Source organism: Ambystoma mexicanum, chromosome 8 (genome assembly GCF_040938575.1).
Source record: "Ambystoma mexicanum isolate Mex_15411 chromosome 8, UKY_AmexF1_1, whole genome shotgun sequence".
NCBI lineage: Eukaryota > Metazoa > Chordata > Amphibia > Caudata > Ambystomatidae > Ambystoma > Ambystoma mexicanum.
The window spans coordinates 1599326439-1599343680 of NC_090929.1; the positions used below are offsets into that span (position 1 = coordinate 1599326439).

At 42.7% G+C, this 17242-nt stretch overlaps 1 protein-coding gene across 4 annotated transcripts in view; it reads left to right on the forward strand.

Annotated features, from left to right (window-relative positions):
- VTI1A (vesicle transport through interaction with t-SNAREs 1A) overlaps positions 1 to 17242 on the forward strand; it is a 1940034-nt gene that overhangs the window by 1271135 nt on the left and 651657 nt on the right. For all 4 annotated transcript variants that reach the window (XM_069611795.1, XM_069611794.1, XM_069611792.1 and 1 more), the window contains one exon: positions 14491 to 14561. In XM_069611795.1, coding sequence (XP_069467896.1) covers positions 14491 to 14561 — 71 coding nt within the window. The remainder of the gene's footprint in view (positions 1 to 14490; positions 14562 to 17242) is intronic.

Here is a 17242-nt window from a genome sequence, read left to right on the forward strand (position 1 = left end):
GGTCCTACTGCCACAGTACGTGCTACCAAATCTGAAGATGGCTGCCAGAGGAGGGACTTAGGTAGAGGACAGTCATTGGCTGGGGGAGGTATGACCCAGAGACCAGTGATTGGTTATTAGGAGAAAGACGGTTCAGAAACAAAACTAATTTTTTTTTTTATAAAGGTTTCCCAGCCTGATGATGGGGAATAGTCATGAGCATGTGAAACCATACCAGACCCATGCTGGAGAACAACAGTTACAGGTAAGTAATTTGTTGCTTTCTTCACTTGGCTGGCCGGTTCCTGACATACCATGAACAGCAAGTTGCTGTAGTTGCATCAGTGGAGACCAGAAGCCTGGGGTGGTTATTTTAATGTGATAAAAGGGGAGAGCAGAGGCTCGAGCTTGCTTAGTAGTTCTAATATGTGGAAACTCAATCCATTGGTGTTTCTTTTTTATGTTATCTTGCTTTTATATAGAGCTGAACCCCATAGTATCAGAGTGCTCCCGTATATAACTGTGCCGCTCTGCCTTCTACAGCAACAGTCACCGGAACTAAAAAAAAACTAAAAAAATTACTAAAACAAAGGACGTTCCCACCACCGCACTAAACATACTGAATGGTAGTTATTGGAATGAGGTAATCACGCAGGCACTCACCAGGATGGCACAAAACGTGTTCTTTATTTCATCTCTTATTTTGTTAAAAACAAGGCAGACGCAACATCATTGCGTACCTGCCATAAACCTCCACGTGTTCCACCCATAACTGGATTTTGTCAGGTTAAATCAAAAACAATCGGTCAAATATATAGAAGTTTGCCATGAACAAGACAAAGCATTGCCCTGCCTACATCCTTCAACAAAATCGATGAAGAAGTCGGTGCTCTATGTAATCCAGAACACTAGCTAAAATGGCAGCCATCTTTAAATATTTTACCCTACATGGGTTCTAGCGCTCCGTGAGCAAAGCTAATTAGGCTGCAAGGCTTATCAATAGACAATGCCAAATATTGCTGCATGTGTTTACTGGCAATATAAAAAAGACATGAAAAAGCACGCGAAAATAGTGCATAGTGCAACAAACACATAATTAAATTGACTGCACCAAAAAATATGGAACACCATCAATAGAAAAGACAGGTGAGAATTGGAGAGAAAGAAGAGAGTAGTATTGCAAATAAATACAGGTTCCTATCAATTCATCAATTAATGTATGTACAATTGATCAAGACACCCATATGTATCAAAGAAATTATATATAAACTTTGTCAAATTCCTCCCAAGGGGGCAAAAGTTCGAAATTACACAACACTCCAAAAAATAAATCAGGACATAAAGTCAATAACATAACCTTAGCAAGTAATCCAAAAATACATAGAATTCTTCATCTACATCATTTCCTTTTGGATACAATGTATCAAAATACATAATAAATGTGGACTTGAATTGTCACAATTTCAAGGTTTCATTTCCTTTACGCACAGGTTCTGAAGCAAGAGCTAAACCCAAAAAAGACAAACACTTGAGGTTACTTCGATGCTTTTCGGTAAAATGTTTAGCCAGAGGATAGTTTTCAACATTATTCTTAATGGCATGGTAATGCTGTAGGATTCGAAGTATAAGATGATAGTTAAACCAAAATATGCAATAACCAGATTACTCACCCCTCCCCCCTTTTTTTTGAGGCAGCGCAGGTTCTCCTAATGTAGACCTGCTCTTTTATTCCTATACTGAACTGTATTCTATAGGACGCTGCGCTGAAAGGAGAAATAGCCGGGTAAGTGTGTACTTATCGCCAGGGGATGTCTGGAATTTACTCACCACATGTTCAAGCCATGCCCAAGAGAATACAGACAGCAAAGTCCTTCTGCTCACCTCCATTTGACCACAACAAACATTTGGGAGGGGTTGCATGCCAGACATCCAAACTTTCCAAGTTTGCAAAAGCTCCCTTAAAAAGTGAGCAAAATAACCTCGATGTTGTTTTTTCTGGTTTCCTCTAGTCATGGTGGAACGCTACTTGAACATGGCCCTCACAGTTGGGGCTGTGCCTAGCTATGTGTGATATGCGCACCTTTTTCCTTGCCCATGCCGTCCTTTTAATGACTATACCCTGTACATATTGGTTTGTGCTGAAACTAACTATAATCACTTGTTTTGTTTTTGTTTCCTTTTTATGGAATGCTCCACCTTCTGAAATAAACATTCACTCTATTCTTTAATTATCTGGATCTTTTGGGCTTATTCTTGCTTTGGGATTGTTTCCTGCTCTGTTCATTCTTTCAGATTTGTCTGTGTATGTTCTTCTGTACCTCCTGTCTTTCTTGCCTGTTCTGCTTTGTGGTGTTTTCTGTGTGCAATTCTTTTTTGCTTGCCTTGGTCTTTGTCCTAAATGGTGTCCCTTTGCCACACCATCTGCGTGTTTCTTCTGCTCTACGTGCACGTTTGTCCTGCCCAGTATGTGTCCCACTTCATTACTATGTTCAGAACTTAGTCTGCTGGGAAGTATAGAATGAGCAAGGGTGGATACCTGTTGTGTGTGCACTTGTTTGGGCCTGCGTGTTTGCCCTACTGTGACTGGGTTCCCTGGTTCCCTGCGTCACTTGTTTGCCCTTCTTAAAATGTGTAGTGGTGTTTCACGAATTAAATGCGTGTTTGCCATTGTCCTTTGTGTGGTGTGTGCTTTGCGCATTGCCGTTTTTGCTCTACCTGTTATGTTTGTCCTACTATGTGTGCATGTTTGGCGGGCTCCGGGAGTGTGTTTACCCTTGTCTGTGTCTGCATGTTTGTCCTCATTGATGTATGTGTTTGTGTGCTCGTGGTTTGTACTGATTTTTGCATCGGTGTACGTGTTTTCCTGCTCATTTAGTGCGTGGGCCTTCTCTGCATCTGCCCTGCTCTTTGGTGCATGTATACCCTCTACTGTGCATATGTTTTCTCTTGTTGGCGTATTTGTGTTTGTCCTGCATAGGGTGTGCATGTGTGTCCTCAGTGGTGTTTGCTAAGCTTGTTGTGATTCTGTCTTGCCTGCGTTTCAGTGTTTAAACTGCTTGTTGAGTGTGTGTTTGCCCTCCTCTGGGCCTGTGCTTTGCCCTCTGGCTTTGTTTGCCCGCCTGTGGTGTTACATGTTTGCCCTCATCTGGGTGCTATGTCATGTCATGATATGACGCATGTAACAATATGGGATGCAATGATTGTCATGTCCCATATAATGGCATGACATAGGTAACATGGTCTAACATAGCATAGCATGACATGACACAACAGAAAATGAGTGATTATGATGGGTCATGAGCGATCATGGCTCCAGTCATGTCCAAATACCAGCGTGCTCGGAAGTGTGTACCTGGAACTACTTTAATGGCAGTCCAGAATTACAGGTTGTGGAGCCAGTGCAACAGCCAGAGTTACACTGGTCTGATTACTAGCAGAGTAAAGGGATTTGCACCCCTGGACTAAGGCACACCATAGCAAGTCAGTGTGTCGGGGCTACAAAGCACAATTCGAACCCAATGTCCCATTTTGTGCTTAGCTTTGGTCCAAAGTTAGGCATTGTGCCTGTTCTTCCAATGGTACAAATCCTCAAATTATGGAACTGCGAAAACGAAGCCATATTTCGTAAATTCACTCACACCAAGGTCGGCAAGAATCTGGCCAATGCATGTTTGCCATGAAGAAGTTCTGTGGCGAAAGGGCTGTCCTACTCTGAGCTTTAATGGCTGTGTGAGCGGGGCTTTGCATGTCATCTAAGCATCAGGCCGACAGCAGAGAGAATGTGGGGCGGCAGAGCCTTTCCTGCCGTGCCTACCACTGCTTGCAGGCACCAGAAAGTAAAACCCGCCCCTACATGTTAGAACATATGAACCTTGGAATCCTGTGCAAACTGGCAGTATTCTAAAGCAGCCGTGATGTGCCAAGTCGGTAGGTAGACTAGACGTCCCTCCTGATGGGCCAACGGGGCAACATGGACACTGGCCAAGAATTGCTAAATGGGCACGAGGAGATTTAATAACTGGTCAAAATGCAAACCTGGCTCAACTCTTCAGACATATTTTATTACAATGTTTGACCAGTGCTGCCCCTGCCCAGAGGGTCTCAGAGTGCCTTACAAGGTGCAAGGGTTAGAAAGGTGGGAGGTGAAACAGACCTTACAACATGGTTTCAGGATAGGATAGAGAGATTAGGATAGTCTAGGAGAAAGGGACATGCGTACAATCCGAATTCTGACTTTCAAGCCAGCAATGGCTTTATTCATAAATAGTAATATCACGTATTAGCCTACTTATTCACCTGCCTTAATGAGCGCGGAGATTGTGAAACCTACATATTGTTACCATGAAATATATAAAATATGAAATATAAAAATACATCATGGATAACGTTAGTTATGGTCTAATAATTGCACCTTGCGGCTCAGGTGAATGCGTAAGGGAAAGGCATTATAGGGGACTTCTTCTGTGCTTGCCAGTAAAGCGCCCCGTCCGACCAAAACAGTTAATGTGATATGATGGGAGCATATCACAACAGGCCTCGTGCCCTCTTAGCGTAGGTATTGGCTTCTGGTTTCCCATCTAAACACCCCTGCAATGTTACCACATTTCACCTTTGGGACTCAGGAAGCATTGTGTGTGCTGCTAAAAATAAAGAGCATTGAGCCAGCAGGGAACAGGGAACATAATGGGAATGTCAATTTGTGGTCAAATACCCGGGGAAACATTTCTGTTATTCGGCGCGGCCACGGTGGCTGAATGGCAAATTGTAATAAATTGCGTGGTGCTCAAGTCTCGGTGCACTTGCCACCTCTCACTGAAGCAGATGGCACTGGCGGAGGGGTAGGCAACGAGCCACGGGCCGTTTTAGCTTTAGAATACCATAAGTTTGTGCCCACTGCTCATTAATGGAAACCGTGATGCATTGTGGTGGAAATGGACAAAATGTACTAAGGGACCACCACCCCCTTTCGTGCGCATGGGTGTGTGTTTGGCGGCTGGGTAATTGTCAGTGGTGTGGGGTTAGGGGGTGGAAATAAGTGTCAAGTTGTGTGTGCCCTGAATAAAAGTGCTTTTTGGGAATATAAGAGTGACCACTAATGTTTCAAATATGTCTGTGCTAGTAATTCAAATATTCATTCCTTCTGAGCACGCAATGCACACTGGGTGCTCATTTCCTCTGTCAGAATAGCAACCATGACAGTAAAATGTGTGCAAAGCATGAGGCAAATGTACAGCGTTGGACAGTTTTGTTATTTAAGTTTGGGCTGCTTAGCAAAGGACAACTTTCAGATGCAGTCTGTGAAGTCTGTCATTCTGGAAACTCACGGCAGTCCTGGGCAGAGAGCTTCCTTAACTCGGGAGGCGAGGGAGAGGGCGGTTTATTTATTTGGATGTATAAAGCACCCAGCGGCATCGTGGCGCTGTTACAGAATATTTACTTAGGTTAAGGCATTCTACTGAATAGTCAGTGACAGCAATTGAGAGCAGTGTACAAAAGGGTGTTCCGAGGTTACATTGTAACAGTGTTGGAGACAACACAGTGAAGAAAGTCTAATTGAATAGTTTGGTTTTTAGTGCTTTTCTGAATACTGCAAAGGATTTTTAATTTCTTAGACTCAGAGGGAGCTCATTCCAGGCCTTTGGGGCTAGTACTTCAAAGCTAGGGCCACCTGCTTTAGCTCTGCTGAAAGCTGGGACTGCGAGAAGGTGAGTGTATTGGACGCGTTTTGGTCTGTGGGCTGGGACTTAGTGTATTCTTTCTGAGAGCTATGCTATTGTGGTCTGGGCAAGGCATTTGAGTGATGGCGAGTGCTTTAAATGTTATGCGTTCTTTGATAGGGAGCCAGTGGGTGCCTGGGAGATGTGCTCTCTCTTAGGTATGCTAAGGGCAGCTGTAAGAGCTTTGTTTTGCGCTGTTTGTAATCTGTTGATGGTGGAGGTGCCTAAGAGTAGAATGTTGCAATAGTCGAGCTTAGCGCCGATGGTGGCTCTGGCCATATTGAGGCAGTTACTTGGTGACAGGTGAGGTTTCATGGAATTTATGATTTTTGTGGTCAGAGCAGCCGAGGATGATATGGCGCTGACTTGTCTGTCCATTGATAGGGTGGGGTCAAAGTATACACCAAGGGTTTTCACTGCCGAGGAAGCTGTGATGACCGTGTTCTCGATGATGAATGAGTTGTATTTGTTGTCCAGTTTTTGTAGGGATTCCTTGGGGCCTACGAGTAGGATTTCGGTTTTTTATACGTTTAGACTTAAGCCGTTGGCTGCCATCCAGGCCTGGATGTGTGCGTATATCTTTTGGAGATTGCTGAGGTCTTGCTCATAGTCAGCTGTTAGGGGGAGGAGAATTTGTGGGTTCGTCAGCGTAGTTTGTAAAGGTTATGTTGAAGTCTTCTAGGTCACTGAAAAGGTGGAGAGTAAATAGGTTGTACGGAGTGGGGGATGTGCAGGACCCTTCTGGGACGCCACAGTCCATGGGGCAGGGGGAGGCTGCGGCGTGGTCTGAGAAGACCCTCATTGCTCAGCCTTCTAGAAACAAAGTGATCCAGGTGGTGGCTTCTTGGGAGAAGTGAGCAGTGTCTGTGAGATGTTTGCACAGGGTCTTGTGGTCAACCAAGTCCAAAGCCACTGAGAGATCAAGGAGTAGGAGGAGTGAGGATTTGCCTTTGTCCATGGCTTCGAGTAGTTGGTTCTTAAGGTCCAGTAGGGCAGTCTCTGTTCCGTGGCGGGGACGGAAGCCTGTTTGTCTTTAACCAAGGATGTTATGGTCTTCCAGATATGACTGAATTTGTAGATATGCGGCTTTGTCCCGAATTTTCAGCAGGAATGGCACGGTGGTGATTGGGCGATAGTTTTTGGGGGAGTCTGGATCGAAGGTAGGTTTTTTCAGTAGCGGCCGTACCCAAGCTTCTTTAAGTGAAGGTGGGACAGTGCTGGTGGCGAACACGGCATTTCTAAAGGTAGAGACAAATGGTGCCAAGACTGTTGCACAGTCTTTGAATAGATTGGCTCGGCATGTGTCTCCTTTACATAGTGCAGGTTTGATGCGTTTCATAACCAATAGTACTTCTGGAATGGTGACTCCCCTAAATGCAAAGGGCTTGGGGGAGGGCAGGGGGGGCGTGTGCGTGTGTGTGTGTGTGTGTGTGTGTGTTATTTCGTTTCCTGGTCAAGGGAGCCTATGATTTCATTTTTATTTACTTCTACCATGATCTCATACATTTGAAATCATTCCATGAAACGAACATGCACAGATCTACCAATGGTGAATGTTTGTGTCAACTAATATCGAGGATTTGTTTAGTAAAATGTTTCTGTAAGAAAAGCGTGCACCTTATCCTATGAAAGAGTTTACACCCGGGGTCAGAATGAAGAACGTCATGCACAGTCACTAAAACTGGCCCACCATATATTATCAAAATGCCTCCATTGGCGTAAATTCCAAAAAACACGTGGATAACGTTTCCCTTATTTCTTCGCCATGGCTGACAACTGTCAAACATCATCACCAAACTTGGGTAGCTCACAATCTGATTTGAAATTAAAGTAACTGTTTTGATGGAATAATGAGGTCACTTTTCAAACACACATTTTCGCTTGGTTTAAAGTGTATGCCATATATTTATGGGAAAAGAGATATACCCATAAGTTTGGTAAAGTACTGTTTATGCCAGTTACCTTTTGGATTTTCTTTTTTTTTGGGTCAATTATTCCCAATTATGAATCAAGCATTATAAAATGTTAAGTCACTTACAAGAAATGCATGTTACAAAATGGTACGTTCATTTAACTCCATATACATAATTCAGTCTCTCGAGGTTTTGCAAGTTGACACTTCATGAAACTATTTTCATCAAATTTGAGTCTTTATTCGAGAAAAAAACAATCCAGCATGCAGCGTTGCAGTTTAAATGGTCTTCTCTGACATCAAGGAAACATGGCATTGTACGGGCAAAGAATCATATGCCCATGGCATTCAAAATGGTCTTCCCTGCCACGCCTTACCAATTTGTAAAAATCCCACTATACCTGCAGGCGAAGTTCCTTAGTTAGTTTATATACTCAACCTAAGAGAAATGCACTTGGCTTAAGGGGACTGTTGATTATTTACCTCTGCTTTTTTGTGAAATGGTGCATGTCTCCATAAGCACACTTCCTATTTGCCGCAGTGCTTTCAAGCATGCACAGTGAAACTTGTATTTGCTATTTGCTGCAAACAAAGTGTGTTTGCAGCAAATGAAAAATATGTTTCTAACATCCCTGTACTTGCCAGCAAAGTCCAGTATCGTTGCCAATGCTAGTGTGCTAGTAGATTTTGCGAGCCTTGTCTGCCTTCAAGGAAACATGGCATTCTACTGGCAGAGAATCATTGGGCCATGCCAGTCAAGATACATTGCTTAAAACGGTCAATGGGAGGGCACAGGAGGTTTATGTGACTTTGGGACACCTACTTTACCACTGATCGCTGTGGTTGTCCAGACCATTTGAACAAGCACTCGTTTCTCGGTCAGTCTAATCTGTTAACAAAATATAATATCTGTAAATTGTTTCTATATCCAAATGCAGTTTCTGTGCAGTGTATATCTCTTCTCAAAAAGTATGCTTGTTAAATCTGCTAAAAACAATTTTTTCTAATACACTGGAAAAATATGGCTGCCCTCAATTATTTTCAGTAAAAACTGTTTCAAAATTAAACTGATGAATATACTTTTGTGAACATTTCTGAGAGCACTGGAAAAATACCATCAGATTGAAAAACAAAATAAGTTGCGGAAAACGGGTCACCCTAAATCTACATAAGTCTACACAGTCAAAAATCACAACTGCATTTATTACTTATTTTTTTATTTAATGTGCCTCAGAAAAACCATAAAACACAGATTACATTTCTACCATAGCATTTCAATATATTACAAACAAAATAAAAGAATTCCCCCAATGAGCCAGTCCTCGGGTACTTTCTTTACACATATTCAACTAGTTTACCATTTTTACAAGTTGCATTGTCAAAAATGTCTCATTCCCTGAGTACAGTCGGTGCCAAAAATCTGTAGTCTGTAGCCACCTGTCATCGGAAACAAATTAAGCAAAGCATTGTCTGGCCATTTGTCTTGTACCCTCACATTCAGTCAAGACATGATATATGACTGTCTTGCCTCCGGTTTGCACATGCCTTCATACCCACGTTCTCAATTCTTTAGTCTCGGATGTTGTTTCTCCTGTGTACATCACATTTAATCGGAATCTTAGCATAATATCTCAACATCTTCCATCCGGAAATCGATTTAGTTATCTTGGAAGAACTCCCCTAGCCTTATCTATAAAGGAGAAGCTTCCGTGGAGCTTAAGCGAGCGCATTGCGTCCACTGTTCTTATCCAGTCTTGGTCATTTTAGGGATTTCTTTACATTACTCGGATTGAACATTAGTTCCTCCACTGATCTAGACAGACATGTGGCAACCTTTGTTAGGCCTTGTACGAACGAATTTGTCTGTCTCAGTCTTCCTGATAGATGTCCTCATACAATGAGTGTTCTCTAGGCAGCTTGATGAGCCTATATGCTTGCAAGCCTCCAAGTTGAACTTTCCTGCCCAGGGTCAATGCACAAGAGATCAGGCAAGACCTGATTCTGCATGCAGATGTCATGCCCTTTCCCCCCTTCGAAATGGTGGTTCCTAGAACTGGCTAGTTCTGAGATGGACTTCCCTATGAAGGATCTTTAAGGCCTTCTTGAAGGAGCACAGGCTGGTCAAGGCCTTCAGAACAGAGCCCATGGCATTCCATGGAAATCCTGCACTATGATGGGTTCTTCTCCTTTCTACTAGATTCCGTTGACTTGATCCTTGTGGAGCTGCCAGTCCTTAGGTTATGCCTCTACCAAGTATACCTTTGAAAACCTACTGTGCATTGCAGCCAGTTTCCATGAATGCCTTGTACATGGGCCAAAACATTTTACATTTAGTTCTTTGCTTCACTAGGCGCCTGTGGAGTTCTTCCAGATCGAGACTGAAGGAGCTTCATTTTCATAGTCTGGCTTCCTGATTGTGGATTATAAGTATTTGGTAAATCTAATTTTATTTTCTCTACGATCCTACATAGACCTTATTGCATTGGCCACGTCGAGCCAGTATTAGCTCTAGGTCAGTTTCTACTTGTTGGTTCATCGATGAAAACACCAGTTCCTTTCTGAGCAACAAAGCCTTAAAAATGGGGGTCTTTACAATGGCTGAGAATTGTTTAGAGAAGAACAGCTTGGAGTCGACTCATATGCTGAGGTTCTTGAATGCCCTCACAAGATTCAAGGTTGGCTCAATGCCTTGCTACAGTGTCAAAACCTCTTCTGTGCGCCTTCAGTGACCATGTTCTTGGGTTTGGAAACAGGGAAAGCTGTACTTCATCCAAAAGAAAATGTGCCTCTGGCGCTCAGAGATCCTCTCTCAATGGAATCTTTTGAAGGTAGATCTGCATATCATCCGCATATATTTGGAAGTGGAGATAATGCACTGGTTTCTTTTTGTCAACATGGAAATACTTTGAAGATCATATTATCTATTTCATTGCTTTAAAGATATTCCTTCTCTCAAGATTTTATGAATAGAAAGATTTCAGGATCTTAGGATTTGATGTTTCACCACAGAGTCCTTATACAAAGTTTATAATCAATCTCTTGCTCTTTCTCCGTGCAACTAACCCACATGTGCAAACTTTCTTGGTGTATCCTTCTCTTTTGCTCTCCGCCATGCTCTTTCCTGCTTGTGCTCTCACACATACTTTCTTTCTTGCCCCAGTGTAAGTCAATGGTATGCTGTCACTGCTCCTGGTGGACAATGCATGCATCTTTAACAAAGAAAATGCGTTTGTGTTATTTCACATTCTCAATGTTCAGATGGTTCTGTTCACCTGGGTCTGTTCACCAAGGCCCACCCAATATTATCCGGACCTGCATGGGATAATTTTGGCAAACACTTTTGATTGCTAAGTGGTTTAGCCCGTGTGGTATCCTGCATGATTGCAAGTGCTGTGAGGTGCTTGTAGAATGTGCGATGAAATGCATAATATAAGGGGGCTGGAAGGTCTGGGTTTGGCGATTGGGATTTGGAGGATGGGAGCTGGACATGGAAGATGCTAGAGCCTGCTCGCCTGCTAAACCTATATCTTTTAACTGAAACAATAAAGTGTGTTCCTGTTTTGTACTCCACTTGTCCCTGTCAGGTTCGTGCATCCTGGCTGTCCATTCATCTGATCTTGCACACTAGATCTTTCACCATGATTTTTGTAAAGTATGTCTCCTGGACATGCATGCATCATAAGTAACTGAGGGCTGTCTTTTTTTATCACATGTGTGCAAAGAGAATTGATTTTTCATGAAGAGAACACAGTTCGATCAAGGATCAGAGTCTCAAACTCGGCCCGTGCCTTGAACTTGCACCTGCTTATGCAGCAAAGTGTCATGTGCACATCTTTCTGCTCTAGGCCAGGAGATCTAAAACAGTCCAAACTCAAGGGACCTATAACGACCAAGCGATCAGCAGGAGGGAGGAAAGAGCAACAGAGTGTGGCGTCGAGGAGGGAATAGGAGTATGCAGGAGGGAGTAGCAGAAGGAGGTATAACATCAAAGGGTGATGGTGAGGCCTAGAGGCAGTGAGAAACATCGAAGGGATAGAAGATTGGTGGGCAGAGGACGACCAGGGCACTAACTACTGGATAGAATAGGGAAAGTTACGAAGTCCCTGAGGGAGATTAGGCATTCTGCCTTTAGGTATTACCAACTAGCCGAAGACCGAAGTAGACAGTAAGGGTCAGACATTTGTTCTAACTTGTTCTCAGGGAGGCCTGTGTTCGGGAGGAGATCCCATACAAGAAGAGTGTGGGAGGGATGGCCTTAGGGCCCTCAGAAATGTCACTAAAAACTATTGTGCCGCACTGAGATTTTGAATTCTTCTTGTGCCGTCTGTGACAATAGTAAGTGGCTTGTCCTGAAAAGGTGGTGTGGTTGGAGCTCTAGAGGACCATACCTGGAGACCATGACCCACGGTGTGTAAAGAATGTAGTATCAGCAGGTGTTCCAGGGTGAAGGGACATCAAATGCTGAGAATGGTAGCTGTAAGCAAAGGGTACACACTTTTCTCAATCCGTGGTTTTCAAATGACATGACAAACCAAAGGGAGGAAAGATGAAAGTTGCTTGCATAAAGCAAAACAGATAAGGTGGCCATGAAAGGCCAAGGATTCTATTATAGGAAGGGTGGTGTAAGAGGTTATTGGGTCAGCTTTAAAATTAAAAAAAGATGGAAAAGCATAGACCGAGAAATACTGAGGGTGTTGAGTATATTGAGAATAATAGGATGTTGAACAGAAAAGTGGTTTTGGGGGTGGGGGGGTTAACTGCAGGAGGTTGGTTTGAGTGACAAGCAGAGGTAGGGGGACCACGAGCTGCATGAAGGTTACAGTTCTGCTTCAGAAAGATGGAGTAGGAAGGCATTTGCCAACAGAAATGCTGTCAGTCAGTGGAGTTATGGCAGACTAATGTAATGGATCATTTGACTGGGTGGCCGGGTAAAGGACCAAGGTGTAGAGTATTGGATGTGATCGTCTCTGACTTCAATCAGCACAAATAATACTGTTCCTTATTGAAGCCTTGCAAACAAGTTCCAGAACTGTGGAACGCAAGGCTGGTTGGTGAATGGTATTTCGTACCACTCGGGAGAATGTAGGGTTAAGGAAGCTTGGCAGGAATACGAACATGTGCCCTGCAGGCCAAATATAAATGTCCAGGGAAAGTGCTTCGCTCACCGAGCTATCTTGACAGTTTCTTCCCAGGAAAAGTGGCAAGTTATGTGCTGGAGTGGTTGGTTGCAGGACCCCTGCTTTTTCATAAGTGAAAAGGTGCAGGAGTTGGTAGGGAAGATATATCTGTCTGCAACTGTCACAAAGGTCTTAAGTAGTATCAGGGTGTGTAGGAAATTGTGGTGTGATTTAGATTTATTGGATGGGTGCTCTAGGAGGTGGTAGCTTAATTTAATTGAGCTGAGTCCTGCATTGGAGTTGTCTCATGCTTTCTGTGCAAGACCTCTGGTGAAAACCCTTCACAAAATGCAGAGATGGCTAAACTTGCAGCCCACCTCATTTTTGGTCAAAAGCCATTCCACAGGTCTGGTAAAGCACTGCATTCACTCTTGTGGTCTGTTGGCATGGCATGCCTGGCCAACAGATGTGGACATGGACATACACCGGAATACCTCAACAAAGAGTTCTCTCAATATTAGCCAGGCAGACTCCTATGGTTGCTGCCCACCAGCCAATGCAGATATAAGGGCTTCTTTTGGGAAACACTTGCTATCTCTTACACTCCTTCCCAATTAACCCTTGTCCTCCTCCTGAAGTCTTGGTCAGGATTTGCATATAATACAGATCACTTTAGGTAGCATACCTGCAGAACTTAAACTAAAGTGATTCCAAACAGACACAACACATCACTCAAGAGCCAACACGCAATTTGCAGAGCAAAGGGAGAACATCAGTGTGGCTAAATAATACTCCCTACCAATCTGATTGTATTAAAGCTAAATAATCAATTGCAGAAAGGTCAAGAATATCCCTAGCTAATCAATGTGCAGAAAGCCACATGAAATGAAGTAGCATGGTCCACATTCTGGATAGGAAATGACGCATGCTCCAATAGATCCATATAATCCCTAGGAGTAACGCCTCACACCTCCACAGAGAAACACGGGTTGTTCTTCTTACTGCAGACAAGAACCAGGCAGGCACACCCAATAGAAGGCTGAACACCTGAACTCTGCCATTACCTCTATGCACAGATGGGCAAATGGTAGCAGCTCCACAGCTGTTTAGTAACGCAGGTACCTTCCAAGGTGAGACTTGGAAACCAAGGAAGACACCCAGCTTAGAGAAACTGTGGACCTGATTTACAAGTGTTTTAGAATGGTGCAATCCTATTGGAAAACGTTTTGTAAATCGTGTCCTATGCATGGTGTGGCTGCACTGATTGTCTCCTCCCCATGAGTGCAGAAAGCTTTGGATATGGTGGTGATATATATGAAGGTGCAAAGGTGGCGGTGGCTGTTTTTTTGGTCAGACGAGGCACTGGAGGGAAGACATGCATGCGTGATGCCACCTGCAGCTTTGCTTGGAACTTCATGTCATCATGCCAGAACTGGTTCATGTTCTTGTTTATTGGTTTACTGAAACACTGACCATGCTCCTAGTCCCCATGGCTTAAACTAAAGTTCCTCCGCCCGAAACTATATCTCAAATGGCCAAAACAATTGGCAGTCCTCCTGTCCTCTCTGGGGGCGGTGGGTACTTCTTTGGTGAGTAGGTGGGCAATGGTGAAGCATGGTCTACAGTGGAATACACTAAATACACATTCTTACTACTGGGCCCAAGAAATCAAATTCTGTTGATAAGGCTGATGTATTTCCTTCTCTGTTTGAGCAGAATTGGTTGCAGCACATCTTCATGTTTGTATCTTTTTATGTTTCTACAGAGCAAATTGGCCAGAGCATCTTGGAAAACCTCGACCACGATAGAGGGAAGATACAACGGGCTCGTGAAAGGGTATGTGAGTGAAAGTTTATCTGTGGAAACCAGTCATTGGTTCTATGTGAACATACCTTTTGTATGCGGGAAGGGATCACGGGAGACTATTTTTCTAAGATGACGTTGTCTCTAGACCCCTGTGAACAATGCCATGGTTTGTTTCCACCTTAAGTCTAGTGATCCTCCACCTACAAGAAAGGAGGTGACACCCGGTCCTCCCCTTTAGGAGCAGCCACCAAGTATTCATTCCTATGCAGTAGTATTTGTTGAAGATGGCCTTAACAAGGCATGAAATAAGCAGTGTTGCATAGCAATTTGCTATGCAATTCTGTAGCTTTCCTAATCAAATGGACACTTGTGTAGCAAAGCTAGCTATTTAGGTTTCCTTCCTCAATGAAAGCACAGCTCGCCCTACACTCCTTTCTTGCCCTTGGTACTCTCTGCCCTCTTTTTTTTCTGTTCACTTTGAGTGCCAATGGAGAGAAAGTGCAGCAGTAATAATCTCCTTTACTCTAGTGCCAAGGCATGTGTGGGGAAAGCTAGGCAATCCAGAAGTAATCAGATGATTTTTTATTAAGCTTTCTATATCCTGTCTGGCAAAGACCACTATGTGTCAACTTGATATTTTTTTTAAAAGACAGTCATGCAATTCCATTCCTAAAATGTAAGTTGTTACATAATGCATAATTACACTATTGATACTGTAAAACACTGCATCATCTCCATGCTTTACAGTGAAGTTTAGGTTAGTGTATCTGAATTTCATAGTCCACTATATTTCATTTTGTTTGGGAGGATGAATCGTATATTGGGGGTTTGATTTTATTGCTGAAATGACAGTGACGTACCATTACAAAGTGCAATAAATATTGCAAGAAAAAATATCCACATGCCGTTTACATTGCCCATTGTAAAAATATATTTTTTCGGGGGGGACCTCTCCTACTCCTAAACTTTACTCATCTCCCTCCCCTGTATCACAATTTTAACCTAAATCTGTTTCTTTGTTTAATTTTTTACACCTGAAACTCAACCCTATCACTTTTTTGACTTTATTTCGATATTCTTTCTGCAGTCAGTATTTTTTAGCCACTATTAATTCTAAAAATATGTTTTCATCTTTGTAAATTCAGTCATTAATATTTCCTGCAATATTATCACTGCGTATCCATATTGACAAGTGAACACTTTTGAAAGTGTGCATGATCAAATGAACAAAAGCTTTTGATGGCAGACCTAGTTCTATAACCTGCAGTTTGCATACATCTTGTAACTGGTGTTCAGCCAATGAGTGAACCCATACTCCTTGACATTCTAGATTATCACCCTGTTGCTTTATACCAGGTACCCTGAAAGTGGGATGGCCACAAACTACAATATTCTACCTAGTTTGCCAAGTTGTCTGCCTGCTATGCAATCCACTTATTCTTTCTTTCCTCTTACATAATGAGTACACAAAGTGAATTAGATGCTTAAGCAAAGTAGTGATCAATGATTCCATCCAGTCTGTACATCTACAGATTTACTGCAATACCAAACATTGTAGTTGGCCTCCAGAGATAGCTATGTTTTAGGATTATGTTTGCATTATATATTCCCACCGGCAGGAGACAGCTGGCCAAAGTGTTTTCAGAGCCTTATCATCATGTCTGTTTTTATGTCCATTCATGCAGCTAACCGTTTACATTTTACAAACGCTCATTTATGGCTAGTCTTTTTCCCCGCTCGCATAGTGGAGTAGATTTTATGAAGGGCGAGTAGCATTTGCAAGAGATGTTTGCAACTATTATTTAACATTTACTTTACAGTGAATGTCAAATCAAAGTTTCACTTCGCATGCCTGGCCTCTGGGTGGCAGCAGTGTGCCAAACATAAATCGGGTTTATAGCGACATGCACCATTTTACAGAAATCACATTTTAAATTGTTGTCCTCCATTGCTATGGGTCGAGTGCATTTCTCTTAGGTTGAATAGGTAAACTAAGTTACCCTACCTGTAGGTCTAGCTGAATTTTATAGAATTTGCAAAGCCTGACTCCTCTCAATATCTTATTTCAGCGGTACGCAAAACGACTGTATTATTGCTCATTTCATTCCTTGGGTACAAATACATTCTGGTGACATTAACAATATTAGTACAAAATTGCTAATCAAAGGGATCTGTTTGCTAATCAAAACAATTTTAATGAGCAAACTCTGCTAATCTGTTTTTGAAAACTAATTTATACCTTGCCTTAAGTTCTACATCGACAATGTATGCAATGAAAATTGACAAGATTGGCTCTAACTTCACCAAACTGCAGGGCTCCATGCTCTTGGAAGCCTTCAGTAGGGTGAAACTATGTAGTCTCCTCTTTGGCAGCCTTCCTTTTAAATGTATTTATATGTGGGAAGTACAGGTTAGGTCATTTATATGTGGTGCCACATGTTTGATCATTGATTAAGTAAATCTGCTTGTAAACTCTCTAATAAAGTGGCACTTCTTCATCTAGGATGTTTATGCAGGATGCTGGTGCTACTGTAACCAGTAGACCACAACTGGAAGCTGTCATTGCAGATTCCAACAAGTTAACTTGTCCTGTTTTACTGCTGCATAAAGAGAGCAAAGGCAATGTCCATATATGGAGTATCCAAGACCTTTAGACGAGGCCCATCAGAAGCTGCAGGATATACAAAGGCTGGATTATGCAAATTAACTCC